Raw genomic sequence first — 24,217 nt, forward strand, 5'->3', positions numbered from 1 at the left:
TAGACCGTTGTCGACGGCAACCACGCACAGCTCCCTCTCTAATTGGTCAGTTGCTGCTGACATCACGTTCTGAACGATGGCCGCCGCTGCCTCTCGCAGATCCCTCTTCCTCATCTCCTCCTCCTCCTCCTCCCTCTCTCCCTGGTCACATGACTCTGCGCCATCCCCACAGCCTCCATTTCGTGGAGACTCCGCCTCCTCTCCCTCCCCTCCCTCCTCCTCCTCCCCTCCGCTAGCCGCTAGCGCTAACGCCGCCGCTACCTGAGCCTGTTGGCAGCTGGTTTTAGTTTGTTTACTGCTAGTGTTTATTAGTAGATGTTGTTGTTTGTTGTTAGTGTCTCCGTCTTTGCTGCTGCTGCTGTGTTGTGGCTCGTCAGAGTCCCGCTCAGCGCGCTCTAACTCACCGCTGTTCACCGCCGTGGCGTTGATGATCTTGGCGTTGGCGTCCTCTTTCCCTCCTCCCGCCTCCTTGCTCTTCTTCACGGGGCTGCTCCCCGTCGTTTTCTCCTCCTCCTGGTGATTGTGTGTGGCGTTCTCCTCCGCCGTGCCGTTGGAGCAGCCGTTCTCCCCGTTGGTCACCGGAGCCCCCGCCGGCGTCTTCTCCGCCTCCTTCGCCACCTCCTTCGGCGCTTCCTTCGCCGCCTCCTTCTCCGCCTCCTTCGCCGCCTTTTCTCCGCTCTCCGCCGGCGCCGGCGTCTCCCCGGCCGCCGCGGCTTTGTCGTTGGTCTCCTCGGTCGCCGTGGCGGCTTCGCCGTCGGCGGCTCCTCCCTCTCCCTCTCCCTCTCCTCCTCCCTCCTCCTCCTCCTCCTCCTCCTTGGCGCCCTCCCCCATGTCCACGCTGGTGGACTTGCCCTTGCGCATGATGAAGTTCTTCAGGGACACGGCGCGGCCGAAGTGCGAGCGCTTGGTCTTGGCCGACTTGCCGTCTTTGCCCTCCTCCGCCGCCTCCTCGCCTGCAGGGAGGAACAGGTTCAGGTTATCGCTTTAATGTGAGTAATGAGAATTATAATGACTGAGTGTGAAGAGCGTGCTTCCAAAATGAGATTATCCGCCATTTAAGGAAAGTGACACCTACTCCTGCAGAATGACTGATGGTACAATATTAAAACAAATTAAGGAAGCGCTGGGTTCGGGGTTATCGTTTTAATAAGAGTCATTATCATCAGAGTGACTATGTTTAAAGAATTTGGTTCCATACACACTTGTATTATTAATATTAGTGTTGGTATTAACTGTCATCCTGGTGCTGGGGTTGGTATCAATAGAAAATGCAATACAAGAAAACATTGTAAGTCTAAATCTGAATATATTGTGAATTACACAACATTAACACCAGAAGCACTTGATTTTTCTGTGATGCACCGACACATGAGGCTGTTTAAGGCTTACAGAGCGAATCAAGCGCACCTCACTGAGTTCAAATATCCAAATCTACATTCAGATATATATTTTGTCCATGTATCTATGTTTTTGGACCATTTCATATATGCAGCCAAGAAGGATTGGGAGAGTAAGCTAAATCTAGTCTTTACTGTTGACTAAGCTTCAGCGTAATATGAATTTCATATCAAACATTGAGTATTTTATTTGAGAGAGCGTGCGATTACATTAGCTCCTCCAGAGTTAGCAAACCGCTAATATTCATGCGTGTCCCAGGACAGACGGACGGGAAGCGAGTGTGAACACTGTCAGCTTTTCATTCTGGGTCTTAAATGTTAAACAATATCAGACAAAAACACCAGCTTCATCTCACTGTCCCGCTACCTTCAGGCTTTTGACTAAAGAGTTTCCCTCCAAAATGAGAAAAAATATGTCACCTCTTCTTAAAACATGAAATGCTGACATGAAATGAAAAGTCTCTAAGGATAAATATTGGAACTGATGGCTAAGGACCTGTGCTTTTAAAAAAAGTGGATATTGTTTGTAAGTGTTTTTTGAATGAAACGTGTCACATTTTTACATTTTCATCTCTGTTCAGCTGTTGAAACGACACCCGATGGAAAAGATCCTCAAACTTTAGCTTAATGCTTCAATATTTATAATGTTTTTTAAAGATATTTCTGGGGCATTTCTACATTTTCAGATTGTTGACAGTGAGGAAAGACAGGAATCTAATTATTCGTAACGTTTTTGACTGCATACGAAGAATAAAGACTCTGTGGGTTAAACAGTTTTGGCGTGTCCTCTGACCTGCGGCGGCGTCCTCCTCCCCGCCGGCGGCGGCGCACTCTGTGTTGGAGCGTTTGGACTTGGGGATGACGCGCTTCTTGAAGGAGGTCCAGATCTCGTTGGCGTGCTGCGTGACCGTCCCGCCTCCCGCCGCTCCCTTCTCCTCCTCGCCTCCCTCCGCCTTCTCCTTCTCCTCTCCTCCCTCCGTCTTGGCCTCCTCCGCTCCTCCCTCCGCCTTACCCTCCTCGCCGCCCTCCGCCCCTCCTCCTCCTCCTCCCGCCTCCTCGGGCTTCAGGTTGTCGGAGGAGTCTTTGTCGGAGCTCTTGGTCTTGCCGCTGATGCCGACCATGGACGGGTCTCTCTTCAGGCCCTGGAAGGTCCAGGAGCGCTTCAGCTTCCACCGCTTCTGCCCCGACTCCTTGGAGTCCAGCGTGGAGGAGTCTCTGCCGCCCTCCTCGCCCTCGCCCTCCTCCTTCCCCTCCTCCGCTACTCCCCCGCTCTTCTTGTGCGTCTTCTGAGCCATGAGCTTCTTGAAGGAGTGCCAGCGCTTCATGTGCTTGGTGGCCGCCGAGGAGGACGAGGCTTTCCGCTCTCCCTCCGCCGCTTCCTCCGCCGCTTCCTCCGCCGCTTCCTCCGCCGCTTCCTCCGCCGCTCCCTCCGCCGCTCCCTCCTCGATGGTGGAGTCTGCGGTGGCGTTGAGGGCGTCGGGGTCCTCCAGCCGGTCCAGGGATTTGGACCGGACCTTGACCGGCTGCGGCTCCGAGGCGCCGCCGTCCTTCTTCTCGGTGCTGCGGTGGGAGAAGATCCTCGCCACCGGCTTCCTGATCAGATCCCGAACCGTGGATTTCGCCTCCGCCTGTTTGCCCTTCTCGGCCTTCTTCTCCTCCTCCTTCTCTCCGTTCTCCGGGGCTTTCTCTATCGCCGCTTCTCCCTCTGCGCCTCCCTCTGCTCCTCCCTCAGCCCCCGCCTCCTCTCCTTTCTCCGCCTCCTTCTCCTCGGCCGCGCTCTCCTCTCCTCCGGCTGTGCTCTGCTCCTTCTTCTTCCTCCCTCCCATCACCTTCCCCAGGCCGCTCTTGTTGAGGAACGAGTCCAGGAAGGAGGTCTTGGTCTCGGCGGAGGAGGCGTTTTCCGAGCTCTGAGGAGGCGCGGCCTCCCCGCTCGCCGCCGCTTCTCCTCCTGCCGCTCCGCTCTCCTCGGCTCCCGCCGCCGCTGTGTCGTTATTGACAGTCTCTTTGTTATCCACAACCTCGCTGTTGACGGCCGTGCCGTCTTTATCCACAACCTCGCTGTTGACAGTCTCTGAGTTGGCGTTGGCGTTTTTCGCCGGTTGCTCCGCCTCGGTCGCCTTGGTTTCCGCGGTTTTCCCGTCTTCCTGGACCACCGGCGCCGCGCTGGCTTCTGTCGCCGCCATTTCGGAAAGGGAAAACAAACAACAACAGAAGAAGAATGTGTTCCTTCCTTCCTTCCCTGGCCTTCTGCCCTCCTCTTCCTCTCGCTCTCTGGTGTTTCGTTCCTCCCGCTGTGGTTTCGCTCTCAGGTCATGGAGAGCAGGGTGGAGAACAACGGCGAGGAGGAGAGATACTCAGCATCCTACTAGTCCCCCGAACTCCTGCAGAGAGGGAGGAGAGAGGGAGGAGAGGTGGGGGGGGGGGAGGGGTGAGATGAGGTGAGATGGTGAGCAAGAGGGAGAGAGAGAGAGAGAGAGGCACAGATGGTTAATAGTGTGAATCAACACCATAGACACTCAATTAGTCTGGTCTAGACTGTGCATTGAATGGGGAATGGAGTGTAACATAATAGAGAAGCTCAGTGGGAAAAGCAATGCAATTATGATGTTTCCTAATCAGTCACACTCCCAAAATTCACGCCTTGTCTGATTTAATGAGGCACACACTCCTTTTTTTTTTTTTTTAACACAGGAGGAAATGGGAGGTTTTTGCCTGGTGAGACAGAAACCGTCCCGCTGTCGCCCACGGATACAGGATCTCTCTTTCCTGATAGGCAGACTCTGATTACTGAAGACTCAATTATTGCGTAATTTCGCTGCGGCCAACGCCCGCCGCTCTGACATCATCGCCGAAGCCTCTGTCCCAAGATGGCGGCTTCAAATTGACGATGAAGCGAGGATCACTTTGGAAATAAACGTTCTCAGCGAAGTGCTTCTGATGTAAACACGCTTTTCAAGATTCCTGCTGTCAAATCAATCTGTCAATCATCCGACCGATCAATCAGTCAAAGCAACTGCCGATTATTGATAAGTGTCAGGCAGGTTTTTACCTCTTATGTAAAGGATTTGATTCCAATAGAGCTCAACCCATATAAACAATATATCGCTGGTGTCGGGTGAAAACCTTGTAACTCAAATTTTAGTGATTTTCTTAAATTGAAGGATTTCACAGTCGAAAAAGTGGGATAAATAAACTGAAAAGCACATGGTGGTCGAGCTGATTTTCTCCCTTACTTTCCCTTACTTATTATTATTGTTAGTATTATTATAAAAATTGTAAAATTACTATTATTAATTACTTTTTTTTTTTGCTTTCTCTTCCAACAATGGACTTACAGCATCCTGTTTCTGTTTGTTGTTGCTCTTTGTCTTAATGTCACATGTTTTGTAGCTTTGTGTTCTTTATGTCATCTTTCATAATGTGTTAAAGTTTGTTATTGTCCATGTCCACATGTACATTTTGTGTGAAATTAAAAAAAACAACAACCAAAAACAAAAAGCTGAACTGAAATTTAGGAGAGGAGTATGAAGGCTTTCATTCCAAAATGCTGCACATCCATTTTGTTCAGATTTTGCTGCTTGAAATTCATCAGTCAATATTTCCAAAGCCACGAACGACTCTGTCCTCAAAACAGAACTATTTTCTCAACGGCAGTGTTTGACTCACAGCTGTAACACTGACCCATAATGCACTTCACCTTCATGCTAACAATCATTTGGTGGAGAAGAGACGTCACTCTGGAGGAAAACTCTTCCCAGAAACACAGCGAGCCCTGCGAGGTTTAAATGAATGAATCAGCAGATCAATGAATCTGTGAGTCTGAGTCACACACACACACCGAGGCAGAGTAACCAACACTCAGCCGGAGAAAATGTCCAGGGGTTTCACACACACACACACACACACACGCACACACACACACACACACACACACACACAGTGAAAGGTGAAATAGTGAGGCAGAGTGGAAGAGGCAGGGAGTGGGAGGTAAAGATAGATCCAGACAGACGCAGGGAGGCACTCAGGTGGAGAGACACTCACTGGGGAGATGGAGGGGCGAGCGAGGAGAGAGAGAGAGAGAGAGAGAGAGAGAGAGAGAGAGAGAGAGAGAGAGAGAGAGAGAGAGAGAGAGAGAGAGAGAGAGAGAGAGAGAGAAGAGAGAGAGGGGTATGAACACATACATCACATGCTCCAGATAATCTCGCTCTGTTGTTGCCACGACTGACCGCCTGCCTGCCCGCCTGGCTGACTTGCTGGTTGACTGGCTGCCATATTGGCTTGTTGGCTGGCTGGAGGGCTGGTTGACTGACTGCCTCAGTGACTGTCTTACTGCCTGATCTTACTGCCTGGGAGAAGGGCTGGCCGGTTGACTGACTGACTGGTTGACTGACTGGTTGACTGACTAAGTGATTGACTACTGACTGACTGGATGGCTAACTGATCAGCTGAATCCCATGTTGCCTGACTGGCTGGCTGATTTACTGGTTGACTGACTGCATAGTTTACTTACTGGCTGGCTAGCTGAATAGCTGGCTGGCTAGCTGGTTGGCTGACCGCCTTGTTTGCTCTCTGGCTGGTTATTTGACTGGCTGGCTGGTAGGTCAACTGGCTGACTGGCTGGCTAACTACCTTGTTGACTGACTGGCTGACTGACTGATTTAATATTGACTGGCTGAGTGACTGCTAAACTGACTGACAAACTGGCTAACTAACCTGTTACCTGCCTGGCTGGCCGCCTGTACAGCTGGCTGACTGGTTGCCTTACTGTCTGGTTGCCTTACTGACTGGTTGCCTTACTGTCTGGTTGCCTTACTGACTGGTTGCCTTATTCGCTGTCTGGTTGCCTTACTGTCTGGTTGCCTTACTGACTGGTTGCCTTATTCGCTGACTGGTTGCCTTACTGTCTGGTTGCCTTACTGTCTGGTTGCCATATTCGCTGTCTGGTTGCCTTACTGTCTGGTTGCCTTACTGTCTGGTTGCCATATTCGCTGTCTGGTTGCCTTACTGTCTGGTTGCCATATTCGCTGTCTGGTTGCCTTACTGTCTGGTTGCCTTACTGTCTGGTTGCCTTACTGTCTGGTTGCCTTATTTGCTGTCTGGTTGCCTTACTGACTGGTTGCCTTACTGTCTGGTTGCCATATTCGCTGACTGGTTGCCTTACTGTCTGGTTGCCTTACTGTCTGGTTCCTGACCGCCTGGTTTGTCCTCTACACCTCGGTGCTTTAAGCGTCTGTTTACTACTCTGAGCTGTAAAGCTGTTAGCTTGTTAGCACTGAAACACACCGCTGCTTTACTCTGCCTGCTAGTAGCCTAAAGATAGAAACACACACACACACACACACACACACACACACACCTCCACCTGCCACACCATAACACCATCTACACACCAGCTACACACACTACTAGCAGGCGGCCGGGGTCAGAGCGAGGCTGTCCTCCGGCCTCGGGACACGTCCACGTGTCTCGCGGCGTTAGCGCTGAAGCTAACGCCGCCGCGCGGTGTCCGACACGCCGCCGCTGACCGTTCTGTTGCTGCTGAAACTGAATTATTCATCACTGGGAGTTTGTTGGATTTTATCAGTGTGTGTTTTACTACATCCATTAGGACGGAGCAGCGGCCTGCTAGCGTGGCTCCGGCTCCGTGTTCGGCTGATGAGTTTGTTTGTGTTTGCAGACCAGAACGGCCTCTGTTTGTCCGGAGGAACGTTCGCTCGGACGGTTTGAAAAGACACTTGAACGCCTCAGTTTGGACCGAGATTATGAAGCTCGGGCTCTAATATTCTACTTATTAATAATTCATCCGGCGCTGGCTGTATTCATCAAAATACGTCAGTAGAATCACTTCTACTCTACTGTCTACTCTCTTCTAATCTCAGTTGAGCATCTATAGCACAATAGAAAATATACTCTTTTCTATTGTGCTATGCTCAACTCTAAGTATGTTCTCTTCTACTCTACACTGCTCTATTGTATTCTCTTCCACTCTTCTACTCGATTCTATTCTGATCTGCTTTACTCTATTTTATTTCTACTATTCTGAACTATTCTTTTGTACTCTATTCTGCTGTATTTTACTGGTGTTTTCTACTCTGCTAACAGTACTATACCTGTTGCTCTGTTCTATTACTGTATTGCTTTTGTCTCTCGTTTTTGTCTTTTTCTGTCCTTCGCTGCGCCATAAAGCACCTTGTGAAGAACCTCAATAAATCATCACCACATTTAATTTAGAGATCTTAGTATAATGACTGTAAATAAAGCAGACCATCAGTGTCAGCCTCTATCAGCCTCTACCAGCCTCTACTCTGCATCCTCCATAGTTTCTCCACCTGGTGGATCTGGAGGGAAATCTGCTGGATCGCTTTACGGCACAAAACAGGAAGAGGTTCTGTTCTTCCAGAGCAAACGGAGCTAAAGCTGAAAGAGTTTCTGGCAGCAGATGGTGGAAGGAGGGAAAGGAAGATGGAGAAATCACTTCCAACATGTTGACCCTCTTCAGGGAGGGGGAGGAGGGCAGGAAGCAACAGGGCTGATGGGAAATGTAGTCTTAATGTGGAGAAACACTAGATTTAACAATACTGCTGGTGTGAGATAGAGAACAATCGTCTCTACCAGGCTCTCATGGTATAACGATTAATTTGACAACGATATATTTATAGTTAAAAATGACACATGTTGCACCTTTAATATTGTCTTTACTGTATGAATAAAGGTGACTCGCCTCTACTGGATTCTACTCGGCTCTGTTCTACCGTTTGGGTGAACTGAGGTGACGGCGTTCACGCTGCTTTTCCCGCGGCGTCCTTTCTTTTCATTTTGTGTGTTTTTTTTTGTGTGTTTTTTGGCGGGCGACGGCGCTGCAGCAGCAGCAGCAGCGTCGGATGTGAGGCTGCAGCCTGAGGAGCTGGAGCCGCATCAGACAGAGAGGGACGACAAAATGGAGGGAGGGAGGGAGGGAGGAAGAGGAAGAGGAAGAGGAGGAGTGGTGCAGACAGAGGCTCGGATCGCAAACCATGTCTCTATTTTGGTCTGTCTGTCTGTCTCGTCCTCTTTCTTTATCTCTGCCTGTCTCTTTTTCGCTCTCGCCTTCGTTCTCTCTGTCTGCCTCCCTCTTTCTGTCTCTCCTCTTTGTCTCTCTTTCGTTCTCTCTGTCTCTCTTGCCTCCCTTTTTCTGTCTCTTTCTCTCTGTCTGTCTCTCCCTCTTTCTTTATCCCTGCCTCTCATTTCCTGTCTCTTTCGTCCTCTTTGTCTGTCGCTTGCCTCCCTCTTGTCTGTCTCTTTTTCTCCCTATCTCTGTCTGTCTCGCTCTGTTTCTCCCTCTTTCTCTCTGTCTCTCTCTCTCTCTCTCTCTCTCTGCCCGTCTCTCTTTCTCTGTCTGTTTCGCTCTGTTTCTCCCTTTCTCTCTCCCTCTCTGTCTGCCTCTTTCTTTCTGTCTGTTCTTCTCTTCCCTTCCTTTCCTTTGTCTGTCGCTTGCCTTGATCTGTCTCTTTCGTTCTCTGTCTGTCTCTTTTTGTCACTAACTCTCTGTCTCTCTCTGTCTGTCTCTCCTCCTCTCTGTCTCTCTCTTTCTGTCTCTCTCTCTCTGTCTCTCTCTTTCTGGCTCTCTCTCTCTGTCTGTCTGTCTCTTTTTTTTTTATCTCTGCCTCTCGTTATCTGTCTCTCTTTCGTCCTCTTTGTCTGTTGCTTGCCTCCCTCTTCTGTCTGTCTCTTTTTCTCTCTATCTCTCGGTCTGTCTCGCTCTGTTTCTCCCTCTTTCTCTCTCTCTCTCTCTCTCTCTCTCTCTGCCTGTCTCTCTTTCTCTGTCTGTTTCGCTCTGTTTCTCCCTTTCTCTCTCCCTCTCTTTGTCTGTCGCTTGCCTTGATCTGTCTCTGTCGTTCTCTGTCTGTCTCTCCTCTCTGTCTGTCTGTGCTTGTCTCTCTTTCTGTCTGTCTCTCCTCTCTGTCTCTCTTCCTGTCTCTCTTTCTGTCTGTCTGTCTCTCCTCCTCTCTGTCTGTCTCTGCCTGTCTCTTTTTCTGTCTGTCTGTCTCTCTTTCAGTCTGTCTCTCTCTGTCTGTCTTTCCTTCTGTCTGTTGTTGACCTCCCTCTTTCTGTATGTCTCTCTCCCTCCTTCTCTCTCTCCTCCCGTCTCCCTCTCTGACGTTTTGTCCCGTCTGGGTTTCACCACAGTGGTTTCTTATCCAGATCGAGTCTAGATCTGATTTAGCTGGATCACATTTTACACTTGCTGTTAAAACGCGTCTCTGGTATGAAGATTGAAGATTTCCCATCTAAACGATCCATTTTAAAGGAGAACATCGATGTTTCTTTAAGTCAGTCCAGCTTCTCTGTGTTTCTGCACACAGTCAGCATAGTTCAGATCTCAGTTTTCCTCCTTCACTCGCTCTCGTCCGGTATGAAAAACAAACTTCCACAGAGCGAGAGAATCCGTCACAGGAAACACGAAGCCAAACTTTCTGTTTTCTCCTCATTTCACCGAGCTGAGTCGAGTGTTTTCATCTGAGCACTTTACCGTCACATCCATGGGTTTTTAATTTAGGGGCGTCTTTGTTCATTTCATTTCAAGCTAGGTTTGACACCGTAAAGTTTGGATTTTATAAACAACAACGAGCGAGTAAATGTTAAAACGTCTAACTCCATACAGCATGCGTTGAAAAATGATTCGGGGAAATGTAAACTAAACAGAAGTAAAAGCGCTGTAACTCTAACTGACACCAGTATTCTCCTTTTAAAACCTGCATGTTATTATCTATGTTACGATATATATTACTATCCGAGCTGCCTTGGATTTGCTTTATTTCCGTTTCCGGAGCTGTATGTGGTTTTGGAGACACACTGCGTTTAAACTTTGTTGTTCTTTCCTTTCCCCTTTCCTTTCCTTCTTTCCTCTGGAGCTTTTTTTTTTTGTGGCCGATCAGATCCTCAGTCAGGGGCATTATCTGGCCGTTTGCCAAACCTTAACCTCAGAGTCCAAAATTAATCTTGTAGTTTCTCTCATTATAATGCAGAGCAATTCCTGGAACTAAATTTGGAAGCCAAATCTGAAGAATAAATCACATCAGGACCGAGAGTCTGGTGACCTACGGCTAATAATTTATCACACTGACCAAACCAAAACATCTAGTCAGTCCCTTTGTCTCATAATTTATCATATTGACCAAGTAATCACATCTAGTCGGTCCCTATGTCTCATAATTTATCACACATCAATCATCGCTCTACTTGTCTCCACTGAGTCTGTTTAGATAAGCAGATTTCAAAGTTTTGGTGGTAAATCCTATCCGACTTTTCCACATGTGAAGGACTCGTGTGACTTGTGGACTTGGGCGGCTCCTGGTGAGTCCGCAGCGGATCTGAAGTGTTTCGGGTCAGGCTGACGAGTCTCTGATCACCCGGCTCTGTGTTAATGCAGGTGTAATGGGGGGTCAATGGGAGGCAGAGCGCCGCAGAGTGGCCAATCACTGTTTCCACTTCACACGCCGATAACAGCTCTCCTCTTCACACCTTGCTGCTGTCAACACGGACTCAACCACCAACCGCTGCATTCACACACACACACACATACACACACACAGAGCCGCGGTTTAACCCATTGTGGTGCAGATATCTGATCGTTTAGGGGCTGAATAGGGGAACGGCCGACTGTAGAGGATTGTTCCTGCTTTAACGGCCGTGTGAAGATGAGATGTGGAGCCGTTAAGGAGCTGGAAACCAGACTCCATGTAGGTTTTTCCCTGCAGCAAGATCAGATCTGGACCACAAAGAGAGAAGATCAGATTTTGTGCCTGTTTAGACAGACAGGAAAACATGAGATCAGTGAAAATTCATCAACTCAGTTCAAACCGAACATCATTTGTTGGCGTCTTTGAGCAAAACACTGAATCTCTACCAGCTGCAGACCCTGACCTCTGACCTCTGTCACATGAGTAGTAGAGTAACACATGTACTACTTCCTATATATATTTATATCCACTAGTGATGGGACGATGTCCTCCTGATACGATTCGATACGCGATATGAGGTCAGGATTCAATAAAACCCTGATACGATGTGATCAATAAAAGTTGGCAATTGTGATTTGTGTTTGGTTTTATTGCATTTTTTAACATATATATATATTATTGTACTCTCTGCCTGCAAACCAAATTACTCTTGATAATGTTTTGAATTGAATTGAATTCCCAGCCAGAGAAGCAACATGTCTGACAGAAACATTTCTAGTCTCTTTTCCTCTGAACTCTGCTGTTGACGACGGGAAACACAATCCGTCTTTAAAGAGTTTCATTCCAAAGAGACGCCCGGCAACATAAAAGTTAAATTCTCTAGTGATTACAGGTCAACAGAAGAACAGAAGAATAAGCTTCAACTCACAGATCATCAACATTATAAGTAAGGAGGTCAAGGGTCAGAGGTCACAGCGCTCTGACAATGATCCTGTGACTTGAATGATCATGTAAGAGCAAAGTGTTTGGAAATTAAACAGAATAAGAGCTATTTTGGAACGGTTATCTCGGGTGACACTGGATACTCAAAATATATCTAAACTATGCTTTAAGTAAATGTGCTGATTTCTGTGCAACAAATAAACGGGCCAGTGACAGATAAGGTTTTCAAAAGTGGGGGAAAAAAATTCTGACCAAAATGGATTTAAAATGCAATTCCACAAGAATGTCTTCTGTGCACACATATTTGTTTTACAGATTTTCAGAAGGCATTAACTGATTTTTAAAGATTAGGGTTTAGATTTAGTTAGTTAAGATTTCTGTGACAATACTTCAATAAAGCACTTTCACTGTATTTACCATTACTGAAAGCCTAAAAACATTCATCACTGTAGTGTCTGAAATGCCTAGAATTTGGAAAATTGACTTTAAAATACCTTATAAGCGACACTTTTATTGCATTTTGTAGCATAACGGCCACTTCTTTATGTTTTCAAACACCTATTTTAAGATCTGAAAAAGTATAAAACTGATTTGTATGCATTATGTAAAGGGTTACATTAATATTTTTGAGTCAATTTTACAGGTGCAATGGGAACTGATGAATTTGGATGTAAATGTGACACCACCTGACATTTTTTTGACTTGAAAATCCCAAAACAAATTGCATTTCAATAAAATGCACGTTGCTTCTCTTTCTCATGAAGAATAATGTAGAATATTTGATAGATTACATGTATTTCTACGGCTTTATTTAGGAAAAGAATGGATTTGGACACCAACAATACACATTATGTCACTGACCCAAATAAATGTATGAATAAATAAATCCGTCCCAGCAGGACTGCAGTTCACTGGACACCAACACACACGCTCTTCTCTTCAAACTGTAGATGTTTCTAAAAGCTGTATCATCACCAACTGAAACTTGACTTTTCAGACATGCGACAGCGTGGATCGGCTGCCTCGGTCTGATCTCATCCAATCAGCATCAGTGGGCAAATTTTTATCTCCCTCTCTCTCTCTCTGTCTGATCTATTATTAGTGGCCGGACGCCAGTACTTTTCTCCCAAAAGTTGATTTTTTTTGGCCGAGCCAGCTTTCTATCTGGCAGCACCGACCGGCTGCTACAGTCTGATTCAGCCAATGAGCAGCAGAGTTTCTACACAGTTTGCATTTCAAATTTCCAGACTTTTAAATTTGTGATTTGAAGATTTTTGGGTTCAGTGTGATTTATGCAGAAAGTTATCTTTCCCCTGCAAACTGCCATGTCACTCTATAGATGAAGATTACTCTTCACAGCAACAAATATCAGAATATATGAGATGACAGAGATCTAACACCACAGAAAATGTTTTAGTTTTTTAGTTGTATGTTTATCAGGACAGTACAGCTATATTTCTCATGCTTTTCCAAATGTTTTGTGCAATTTCCAAACTTAAAGACCTGGAAATTGCCAAATTTCTCTTCCCATTTCCAGACTTTGCAGACCTGTCGTCTCTCTTCTCTTCTTTTCATTCATTCTTTCATGCTCTGGTACAATGTGAGTCGCTGAAAGCCAGTGTGTCTCTCCCAGGCGTTTTGTGATGTGAGGTTTTCCTCCTGCAGGGAGGATCAGGCTGTGGTGTGATTTCATCCAGCCGGCATCAGACGGCTGAACTCTCTGTCTGTCTGATCTATTTTTAAGGCTCGGTCACACCGGGGGAATTTAACGGCGATTCTGAGCCCGACCGGACCCGCAGATTATCCTGTAGTGTGAACCGGCTCAAAACTGGAGAGACTGGCTGTTTGGCCCGACGTTTCTTTTTTCCCCCCCACGTGATTGATTGATTTGGGCGGTGGACTGAAATCTGACTGCGGACCTGGTAACAGCCAATGGGAGTTGAGCTCAAGGAGGAAGAAAAAGAGAACGAACCGGAAGAGAAGTCGCTTTAAACAACTAGAGGCTCAAAAAGCTGAACAGTTCTCCAGCTTGCTGTCACACCCAAACACATCAGTCCTACTTCCTGTTGTAAGTTTGCAAGTTGTAAAATTGATTTCTTGACCCAAACATCCCCTTAGGATTTAGAGTCAAATCTCCATTAGTTTCACAGCTAAAAAAAACACAAAACAATAATCGTCTAATGGTGGAAATCCCAGATCCAGATCATCACCAAAATCGAATCAATTGTTTCTTGGCTCGAGGCCGACCTGCCCGCCAAATTTAATGGAAATGGTTTCTGAGCTTTTGAGAAATCCTGCTGACAGACAGACAAACAAAACCTCTTCTATAGATCGTTTACATCGGGAGAGATTCAACTCCACTCGCTCCACTCTTCCTGAGTTTCATTAGGAGGAATAAATCTCATAGAAAATGGCTTAACATTCAGTATATACTGTACATATGACATGGCAGCGTGTCTGGATCAATCCACACAAGCGTGCGATTACGAGAACAAGAATTACAAGAAGAAGTACAAAATTCTTCATCAGTGTTTTCTTGTCGCAAAAACTGACAAACATATCATGAGCTAAGCTTGATAGGTCTGGAGACACGATAAAATCACTGGGCAGCTTGTCATTTTTTGCAGCGCAGCTTCCTGGCGGGACAGAAATCGTTCACTAGAGACCGGTCATTTAGCCTGAGCAGAGTCAGAGTCTGAATTAAACCCCCGCTAAGCACCAAATGTCGGTAAAATGAGTCTTTGATGGATAAATCACCGAGGGTCACCGCCTCACCGGCCGCCGACTTCTTGATATTATTTCATCTGAACGCCTCGGTTTTTATTCGGTCTTTGGTCTTTGCCTCTTCTCAGACTTTGTCCCTGCTGGCCACCGTACGGAGCCGATCAGATCAAAGCAAAAAACAATGGCTCTGTATCAAACAGGCTCCTGATTGGCCGCCTGTTACGCCGCTCTACACAAAGCGGGGAGCGTCTGATTCATCCAAGAAGCGAGTGAGAGAGTTTTACATGAACACAGCACCTGGTTTCACACGGCTTGGAAAACAGGCAGGTGACGAATTTCTGTGAAAAATGAATATTGATCATTTTGCCTGGTGAAAATGATTCTTGGCAGATCAATTCTTTTCAGTTTAAAGCTCTTGGCAGGCGAGTCAAAAAGGTAATTTCAGACACTGCTTGTATTCTGACCGAGGAAACACAGTCTCATACAAATTTTGTGAAGTTTCTGATCAGGTTTCTCCTCCAGTGAAGGATTCTGGTCCAGCAGCAGGAACTGGACTGGACATTTCCACCTGTTGAAGATGTTTTTTGGTTTCCTAAACTGAACCGTTAGCCAAGCTTTAGCTGAAAATGTCGTGTCCAAGTCATGTTTCTGTCACAGAATCCAAATCGTGGTGGAGGAACGTCATTTTCACACAATTTGTGCTCACAGCAGGAAAATCTGTGTTTCAGAGTTCCTGCTCATTTCACGACTTTTTATGAGATCATGTTGTGTTTCCTCTCTCTCTCTCTCTCTCTCTCTCTCTCTCTCTCACTTTTCATGCACAATATTTGCATTTTCAGACATTGTGTTCATTTCAACAGGCTCGACACTGCAAAAAAATCTCCATCTTAACAAGTCATTCAGTCTATTGTCGAGTCCTAAAATCATAATGTTCTTAAAACTCACTTCTTCCAGGCGTTAAAGGCCGAGTTACAATAAAGTGATAAAACTTTCTGAACTTATTATTATTTCTGAACTGCATTCTTCATCATTGCTCTTATGTTTTGATATTGTTGGCTATGTATATTGTTTTTGTTGTATTTATTGTTTTGTGTCACATTTTAACCAACCTGTAAAGCCAAAGCAAATAAACTCTGAGTATCTGGACAGACAGCTTGGTGTGATGTGCTGCAGCGAGCATCAGCCAGCTCAACCCTGGTGGTTGTTGTTGTTGTTGTTGTTGTTGTTGTTGTTGTGGATTAAAGCCGGGTGCGTTTCTCCAGCAGATTTCCCTCTGAGCGGACGGACAGGCCTTTTAGTGTAAAGGTATTAAGTCCAGGTCTAATCCAGAGCCAGGAGACCGGCCAATTTAAACTGGATTCAGCCCGCGGGACGACGTAACCCTCATTCTGGATCCTTCTCTCTCTCTCTCTCTCTCTCTCTCTTTCACCCTCATGCTCTCTCGTTCTATCTATCCGTCTCTTTCTTTCTCTCTCTCTGTTGCGTCCTACTCTCTATGTTTGTCTTTTCTTTCTTTTGTTTTTCCACATTTTAGAATAGTAGTAAAGACATCAAAACTATGAAATTAATATAAATGGAATTATGCAGTGGCCAAAAATGAGTTAAACAAATCAAAACTATCTTATATTTTAGATTCTTTGCCTTGATGGAAAGACAAAAAGGCTTTGGAAAGAAATTCATACATAGGATCAACTTCACTATTTATATTTGTCTAAGAAACTCATTTCAAAGCATTTAAGCAGAAGCCTTTAGATCAAGATGGTTTTAAGAGAATGAGACAGATCATTCAGTCAGGTGGGTCAGACTATTGATTGGTTGTGTGTCTGTTCAATAACTTTATTGGCTGCTCATCAGAAAGTGTCGCCAAAGCTGTTTACTAAACGTCAATTTTCAAAAACCAACAAACAAAAGTTTATACCGCCTGATATCATCTGACTTATTTTTATTCCGTTGCTTTCAATGACTCTTGAAAGCTGTTTTTTTTGTCTTAAATTTGTGTCTGTTATTCTATTTTTGCCTATGATATATATATATTTTTTAATGTTTTTAGCTAGTTTTTATTGTGCAGTGATTTGTAACCTTGGTTTTAAAAGGTGTTGTATAAATAAAGCAAAGTTATACATTCAAACCATACTGAGACGATGAATGATTTGGTTTGAAAACACAAACGATGCGATAGTTCATGATCACCAATATCTATAATTATGAATAACAGTTCCAATATTGAGAGCATTTAGAGTAAAATCCATTCAAAAGCCAGTAAAGGCAAATCAGACACTGCAGACGTTGTATTTTTCTCTCTCTGATCTATTATTAGAGGCTAAAAAAGGCCGTGCATTGCTGTTATTCCCTTTATTACTGTGGATGTTGTCACAGCTCTGTGGGTGCTTTGTAGTGTGTGTGTGTGTGTGTGTGTGTGTGTGTGTGTGTGTGTGTGTGATGTTTTTAATCCGTAGTTATTTTTCAAACTCTCTGCCTTGAAACCAGATTTTCCTCCTCGGAGCTGAACTGGAGGTTTTATTCAGTTGTGGCCTCATTACCAGCAGACCCATATCTTCAAAATACAATTCCCTAATTATCCTGCTGCGTCGATTTCATCACAGAACAGTTCGGGTCTGAAGAGGCTTTTCATGCTCAGGGTCACTTCAGTTTCATTCAGCTGATTCAAAAGCGTTAAGCTAATTTTCTGTGCGTTGATTTGACTAACAGCAGAGCGTTTGTTCAGGAATATTCAGAAAAAGACGTTTCAGTTTGGGGATTTTTTTTTTTTTTCTTCTTTGTGATTTGGTTGAATTGAAAAGGAAGTCGTGACCCTGATGACAGCCCTGTTATAAACACAGATAAAGTCAACATGCAGCACTTTCCTTCAGCGATATTTACACAGAATTAAATAATATGCGTATGTAAGGATTTGTAGATCAAATATTAAGACTGCGATCAGAGTTACACACACAACAAGTTCTCTGTAGTTTAGTCAACAGTTTGGTGTCTCTGTCCAAAATGAACTGTTTTGCTCACCTGCCAAGGACTGGGAAAAAAAAAAAAAAAAAAACCTGCCAAGAATCATTTTTACCGGCCAAAATACTAATAGTAGTAACTACTATTCATTTTTCACAGAAGTGCATCACCCTGCCTGTTGTCACTGCTATTTCCTGAATAGAATCAGGTGCTGTGAGACTTTTAATAAAGACGTTTTTTTGGGACTTTTTTTGGACTTCTTTATACCTGGATGACTGAAATTAATCTATACAGACATATTCAATAAAGAAACAAGAGCAGATTTAGAGTTTGAATATAAAACCTGCTCTCTCACAGTGAATTAAGTTAGTAATTATTCCTTAAGTGATTTGCTATGTGGGAAAAACGTCAAGTTTCCACTAACGTTAGACTAGTTCACATCCAGTTTAGAAGAAGTTTAGACACCGCTTTGTGCAGAGCAGCGTAACAGGCAGCCAATCAGGAGCCTGTTTGATACAGAGACATTGTTTTGCTTTGATCTGATTGGCTCACGGGCAGAGAGAGAGAGTACGGTGGCCAGCAGGGACAAAGTTTGAGGAATCCAGCTGTTCTCGTCTCTAACAGTGTGATTCTTGACACTTGATTTAATCACCAATTATAACTTTTACCGGCATTTATTTTAGCAGCAGGTGGTGACTTCAGACTCTGCTTGGTGTCAGTCCACTTCCACTTTATTTTACATGACTGATTTTACATTTCAGCCTTCAGTAGAGCTGGGCGAAACACCGAACATTTACCAAAACAGACACTGGCTCTCTCTCACCCACCAACTTCTCTCCATGTCTGTTCAGTAAAACCATTTGTCAAGTAGACAACTAGTGGAGAATCAGCTGTCAAGTCAGACAGAGAGGGGCAGAATCAGACAGGAAGTAAGGAGGGTTTACCTTCAAAATAAAAGTACTTTTAAATATCCATGACGCTAATGGTGAATGTAGGATTTCTGGTTAGAAAAATAAACAAATTATCATTTCATTTATCGTTATCAAGGTAAATGTGACAGTATATGGTGATATGAATCTCACCCAGCCTCTTTATCCTCTTATCCAGAGAGACTTAGGCTATACTGACTGCAACTAAAAAATAAGCTTCAATTCCTAGCTCAACAACAAATAGTAAGGAGTTCAAGGGTAAGAGGAACCAGCAGCAACCTGACAATATTACTATGGGAGAAGTGAGAGAAAGAGAAATACAAATACAAAGAAGAGCTGAGAAGAGGATTTCCTTTCAAATCCAAACACTGCAAAGCGTTTTTTTTTTCTTAAGCAGCTGAATGTTGGATCATTAACCTCCTGAGAGCGGCTGAAGGTCAGATCTGCTCTGCTGAGGGAAAATCTGTTTTTATAGATCTCGCCCCGCCTAAACTCCTACAAGCTGAGGAGGAGTCCAGAAACCTGAAGCAGCAGATAGAGATATTTTCTGGAAACCTCCGCGACTCTGAAGGCTTTTCCTCCATAAGATGCTAAAGAAAGCAGCGGTCCTCCAACCTTTTAACAAGGAGAACAGGAAGGTATCAGGACTGAGAACCGCCGTGCAGCAGGATTTTAACCCAGGAACCCACATCTTCTGACACCATTTTCTGCTTTTTCTGCATGTCTGTCTGTGCTGTGGTCAGAGAGAACAAACCTCATGAACAGAGTAGTTTGTTTTATGTTCTCCAGGCAATTTCTAGAACATTAAAGGCAACACTTAAGCTTAGGGAACACATTAACTATTAACAAGTTGCTTATTAACATGCATATTAGTAGTGTATTGGTTCTTTATTAGTTCATTATTCATTATTATCCTAATTAGTGCTTATAGCAGTCAGTGAGGAAGCTGTTGCACATGAATTGGACTTTTACTTTGCTCTGTATACGGTGCTAGTATCACATATTATTAAGAGAAATTATTAAACTATTGAGGGAAAATCCATAGTTAACAGTTAATGTTGTTCCCTAATCTAAATTAAATAATATGATTCTTCATGTCGATGCAGAGGGCCTTGGGACGAGGATTAGACCGATATACTGGGCCGATATCGGCGTTTTATTAAATATCAGATATCATCACCTCTGATGAGATGCAGGATCCTCCTGACCACAGATACACAACAGGAAAACCTGCAGTGACATTTGTTTGTCTCTTTGCTCATTTTCTTTATTCATTAAACTAATTAATAATGATTTGTGTGAAGTAATTAACCATTTAACGGCAGTAATGTCTCCCAGAGTTTCTCTAGCACTGAATCGGTGCGGTGGGTCGCTCTGCCTTAAAGAGCTGCTGACACTAACAGACTTTCATTAGTCTGGTTTAGTGTCCCGTGATGGTCTGGATGCTGCTTCAGAGGCCTTTCCACCCTGATGAGAAGAAAACCCTGAGGGAAACACTCTTCAAATTTAAAGGTATTGAATATCAGCACAAAATATCAGCTATGGACGACTTCAATCTAAAAATATCATTATCTGTATCGACTTTCAAACCTGCATCGGTCGAACCCTACTTGGGATCGGTTCAGTGACCCCCGAGGGCCCCCAGACCTCAGGTTGAACACCATTACACCACAGGATACAGGCCAGCTCCCCCCAAAACCTCCAATACACTGTTTCTCACAGCTCAGACCCCCCACCCCCGGTTTCACACCTGTCCCGTCCTTTGAATGGGAATTGAAGCGAAGGAGGCCCGGGACGCTGACTTTCTCCTGTGCCAGACGGGACAAAACCGCAAGATAAGAAGAGAAAAGATGACGCTTTATTGGGGAAATGAGGCTGTTAGAGCAGTCAAACCTCATCCAGCCTTATTCAGATTAGACTTGTCTCTTCCAACTATTTTGAGATAGACGAGAAATAAATGTGAGTCCAGTGTGTCGTCTCTGATCATTCTATCTGACCTCTTTTACTTTCCCCATCCAGTTCAAACTACAGTGTAACGGTTGATTTGGTTATCTGGATAGAAAACGTCTCTATCGTGCAATTTTAAGATCCACTCCAGTCCAAAATATAGACATCGTTTTCAAACATTTGACCACATTACAAATCAGTCTGACTTTGAAGTCATTTTAGGAGGTTATGGATTTGTGAAGTCTTCTAAAAACAGTTCAGTGAACTAAAAAGGAGCTGATAGGAACGAATGAACTAAAAACCTAATTCAACCTAGTAGCCATTTTTAAATTCAAACTGTAGATGGATAGCTGGAGGACAAAACAGTGCAAAGGCCTTTAATCTCTGAGTTGACATCTGTAAATTCCCTACTAGACACTTAAATTGATGCAACTATTGTCAGGAAAAACAGGAGATTGTCCCTAAAGTGGGTTTGTTTGGAGAAATGTCTAAAGTCTGATGGTTGGACGATTCTTGGGGGAAAAACTCTGATAGTAATTTGGCTGGATGGGTGTAAATGTTGTCTGGACAGGACGGGAGGCAGAATAAAACGAACCTTTAATCCAACACTAATATTCCAGCTGTACATGTGTTCATGTCCTCCGACCACATCCACACTCCCTCCACCTTTCCAGACTCTCAGGCTGCATCAGAGACACACCTGTGACTTAGTTTTAAGCTGCACCTGCATTTTGTTTTCTGAAATCACTCCATCATTTAAAACATCCCACCTCATTCAGCTGTTTCCTGATCATCCATCCATAATCCAGCATAATTGAAACTATCGTCACTTGCTTGTTTCCCAACATAACTCTATCCAATTCAAACTTTATACGTTTTTACCCCCCAATCGACTCATCCTAAATCAACCTGTAGGTGTTTTTACCTCAACACTCCAACCATACAGACCTTTTCCTCCCAATAATCCATTATAATCCAAACTATAGCCACTTGGTTTTTCTCCAACATACTGGACCTCCACCCAGTTCAAGCTTTACATGTTTTTTTCCCAAACAGCCCGATCTAATCCAAACTACAACCCAACCTAAATCAACCTATAGCCGTTGTCCCCTCCATATAATCCATCATAATACAAACTACAGCCACTATTTTTCCAACATAACTCCATCCATTCATTGAAACTTTATGTTCCCAACCAATCCAACCTATATTTGAATATTTTAATTGGTTTTTTTCCCAACAATCAAACCATACAGACCTTTTCCTCCCAATAATCCATCATAATCTGAGATATAGGCACTATTTTTCCAACATAACTCCACCCAATTCAGACTTTACACATTTTCCCCAAACAACCAAATCAAATCCAAACTAGTCAACAATGCTTTAGATGAATCAACCCAATTTATAACCAACCAATAGGTGTTTTCCCCTCCATATAATCATCATAATCAATCATAATACAAACTATCGTCAATTGTTTTTCCAACATAACTCCATCCATTGATTGAAACTTTACCTATATTTGAATATTTGAATTGGTTTTTCCCCCCCAACAATCCAACTATACAGATCTTTTCCTCCCAATAATCCATCATAATCCAAACTATCGACACGTTTTTTTCCCAACAATTCACTTTTTCATCAATTCACTTTATACATTTTTTCCTTAAACAGCCCAAACTAGTCAACTGAACTCCTACCCATCCAACCCAATTAAACCCTGCATGTCTTTCCCAATCAAACCAATTTAAAACCAACCAACAGGCGTTTCTCCCCTCCACATAATCCATCATAATCCAAACTATCCTCACTTTGTTTTTGCAGCATAACTCTCTATCTTCAAACTACAGTACAGTACATTCTCCATCAACTTTTTACGTGATTTTCCCGATCAACCCAGCCAATCCCAACGACACATTTCCTCCCCCCCGACGGCCCGTCCCTCCGTTACACTACCGGCATTCCTCAAAACAAGACCGCACTTTTCCCCCCACCGCTGTCTATAGCAGCATCATTATAAGAGCCTATTATGGCTTTACAGAGGCCGACTCACAGACTAAATGCCTTGTTTCTGTCCGCCATGGGACTTTTCTATAGAGCCGCGACTCGCTCATTCAGCATAGAGGCCCCTTTATCACGCTGCCCCCCCCCCTCCTCCCTCTCCCTCCTCCCTCCTCCTCTCATCCTCCTCTCTCTCTTCTCCCTCAGACACAGACAAGCCTTTATCTGCCCATCATGTGCTTGTGCTCGCTCTCTCGCTCTCTCTCTCTTTCACACACACACACACACCCTACCTCTCTCTCTCTCTCTCTCTACCCTGACCCTGTTTTCCACAGCAAACAGACATGGTTAGGATCGGGGGAGACACACACACACACACACACACACACAGAGAGAGAGAGAGTTGGGGGGAGAAAGGCTGATTTGGAAAGCCAGCTAAATATTTTATCCATGGCCATGCTATCTGTCTGTGTAGCTTAATACCGATTTGATGTTATCTCCTAAGTCTTTCCAGCAGAGGTTTTTTTTTTTTTTTTCTGGTGAAATAATCTCTCAGTATCTGCTGTGCGACATCTAAACTGTGCAGCGTGTTGTCATGTTGCAGCGTTTCACCCTGCGTTGTCTCCAGAGACGCAGAGGTCAGGGGAAAGTAAAGTAAAACTCTGACCCGCAGTGGAAAACCACCAGGAGGAGTTTTCAGAACAGCTTCGGTTTATACTTTGTTGTCCCTTTTAAAATGACATATTTTTTTGTATAACTTGCATCAGCTTGATACTAGCCTACTCGCTAACGAATGAGGTCATAAGGATTTGTCGGCCCCAAATAAAGGATGGGTGACGTGAGTTCAGCTGGGTTTACCCTTCATTACAGGACCAAGCAGGGCGTCGGTTCACTAAACCCTGAGTTCAGGCAAAGCTGCAACGTTTAGCATCATCCAAATCAATTTCTGGCTATTTTTGCTCTCTATTATAATGATAAAAACTACAGAATCAATTTTACACTCACCTAGGCTAAGATATGGAAAGTGCCACATGTTGCCATACTTTTCATTTACAACCAGAAACGTCCTTATTTCACTTGTATCGTCTTAGATTTCTTGGAGAATTGGAGCAATGCCTGATGAGTGATAAGATATTACTTAGAAAATGAAAAATGATTTATTAATGATTTGAAATGGCTTCCAAATCGATCACTGACTACTTTTGCCTCTTTTTGCTCTCTGTTATAAGGATAAAAACTACAAAATCGATTTTACACTTACACATAGTTTAAGGCATTTTAAGTGCCACATGTTGCCAAAACCAACTGATGCCACAAACCTGAGGAAAAAGTGACTTTTGGACTCTGCTGACTGCATGTGTTGTGAATGGATGAATGAATTAAAGGCGTCATGCGTCTCCATGTTGTGTTAATGTGTCTCACAGAACCTCGTGACTGCATGTGATGTCAAACATGCATTCCTCCTTGTTTTTCTTATTCTTTTCTTTTTTTTTTGCTGTCAGCCATGTTTGATGTACACAACCATTTTCCTCCAGTCATCTCATCTGATTTTCGCGGTTAGCTGCTGTGCTGCGCGTGCACGTGCTCCCCCCCCCCCCGCCCCCCAATACAAGGAGAACCGCGCGCTTTTTTTTTGCTCCCTTTTATTTTGTCCCCCATTTGTCCACTCGCCTCCTCTCCTCCATTTTGTCTCCTCATTACTCTTCTCCTTTCCTTCACTTGTCCACACTTCTCTCCTCCTCGTTTTGCTTTAATGTCAACTCTCCTCCTTCTTTCCTTTCATTCTGTCTACTCTTTTCTCCTCCTTTTCCTCTAATTTGTCCACTCTCCTCCCGTCCTCCATCTTTGTCTCCTACTCTTCTCCTTTCTTCCACTT

General features: G+C 44.4%; 1 protein-coding gene across 1 annotated transcript in view; it reads right to left on the reverse strand.

Moving 5' to 3' along the window:
- Positions 1-575: 575 nt before the first annotated feature.
- The window catches only part of LOC139909560 (uncharacterized), a 26,372-nt gene continuing 2,730 nt past the window's right edge, over positions 576-24,217 (reverse strand). Inside the window, exons 2-4 of the mRNA XM_071896705.2 lie at positions 2,191-3,778; positions 629-953; positions 576-597 (exon numbers count right to left, since the gene is read on the reverse strand). Coding sequence (XP_071752806.2) covers positions 576-597; positions 629-953; positions 2,191-3,580 — 1,737 coding nt within the window. The 5' untranslated portion in view covers positions 3,581-3,778. The remainder of the gene's footprint in view (positions 598-628; positions 954-2,190; positions 3,779-24,217) is intronic.

Source organism: Centroberyx gerrardi, chromosome 6 (assembly GCF_048128805.1).
Source record: "Centroberyx gerrardi isolate f3 chromosome 6, fCenGer3.hap1.cur.20231027, whole genome shotgun sequence".
In the NCBI taxonomy this organism is placed as follows: domain Eukaryota; kingdom Metazoa; phylum Chordata; class Actinopteri; order Beryciformes; family Berycidae; genus Centroberyx; species Centroberyx gerrardi.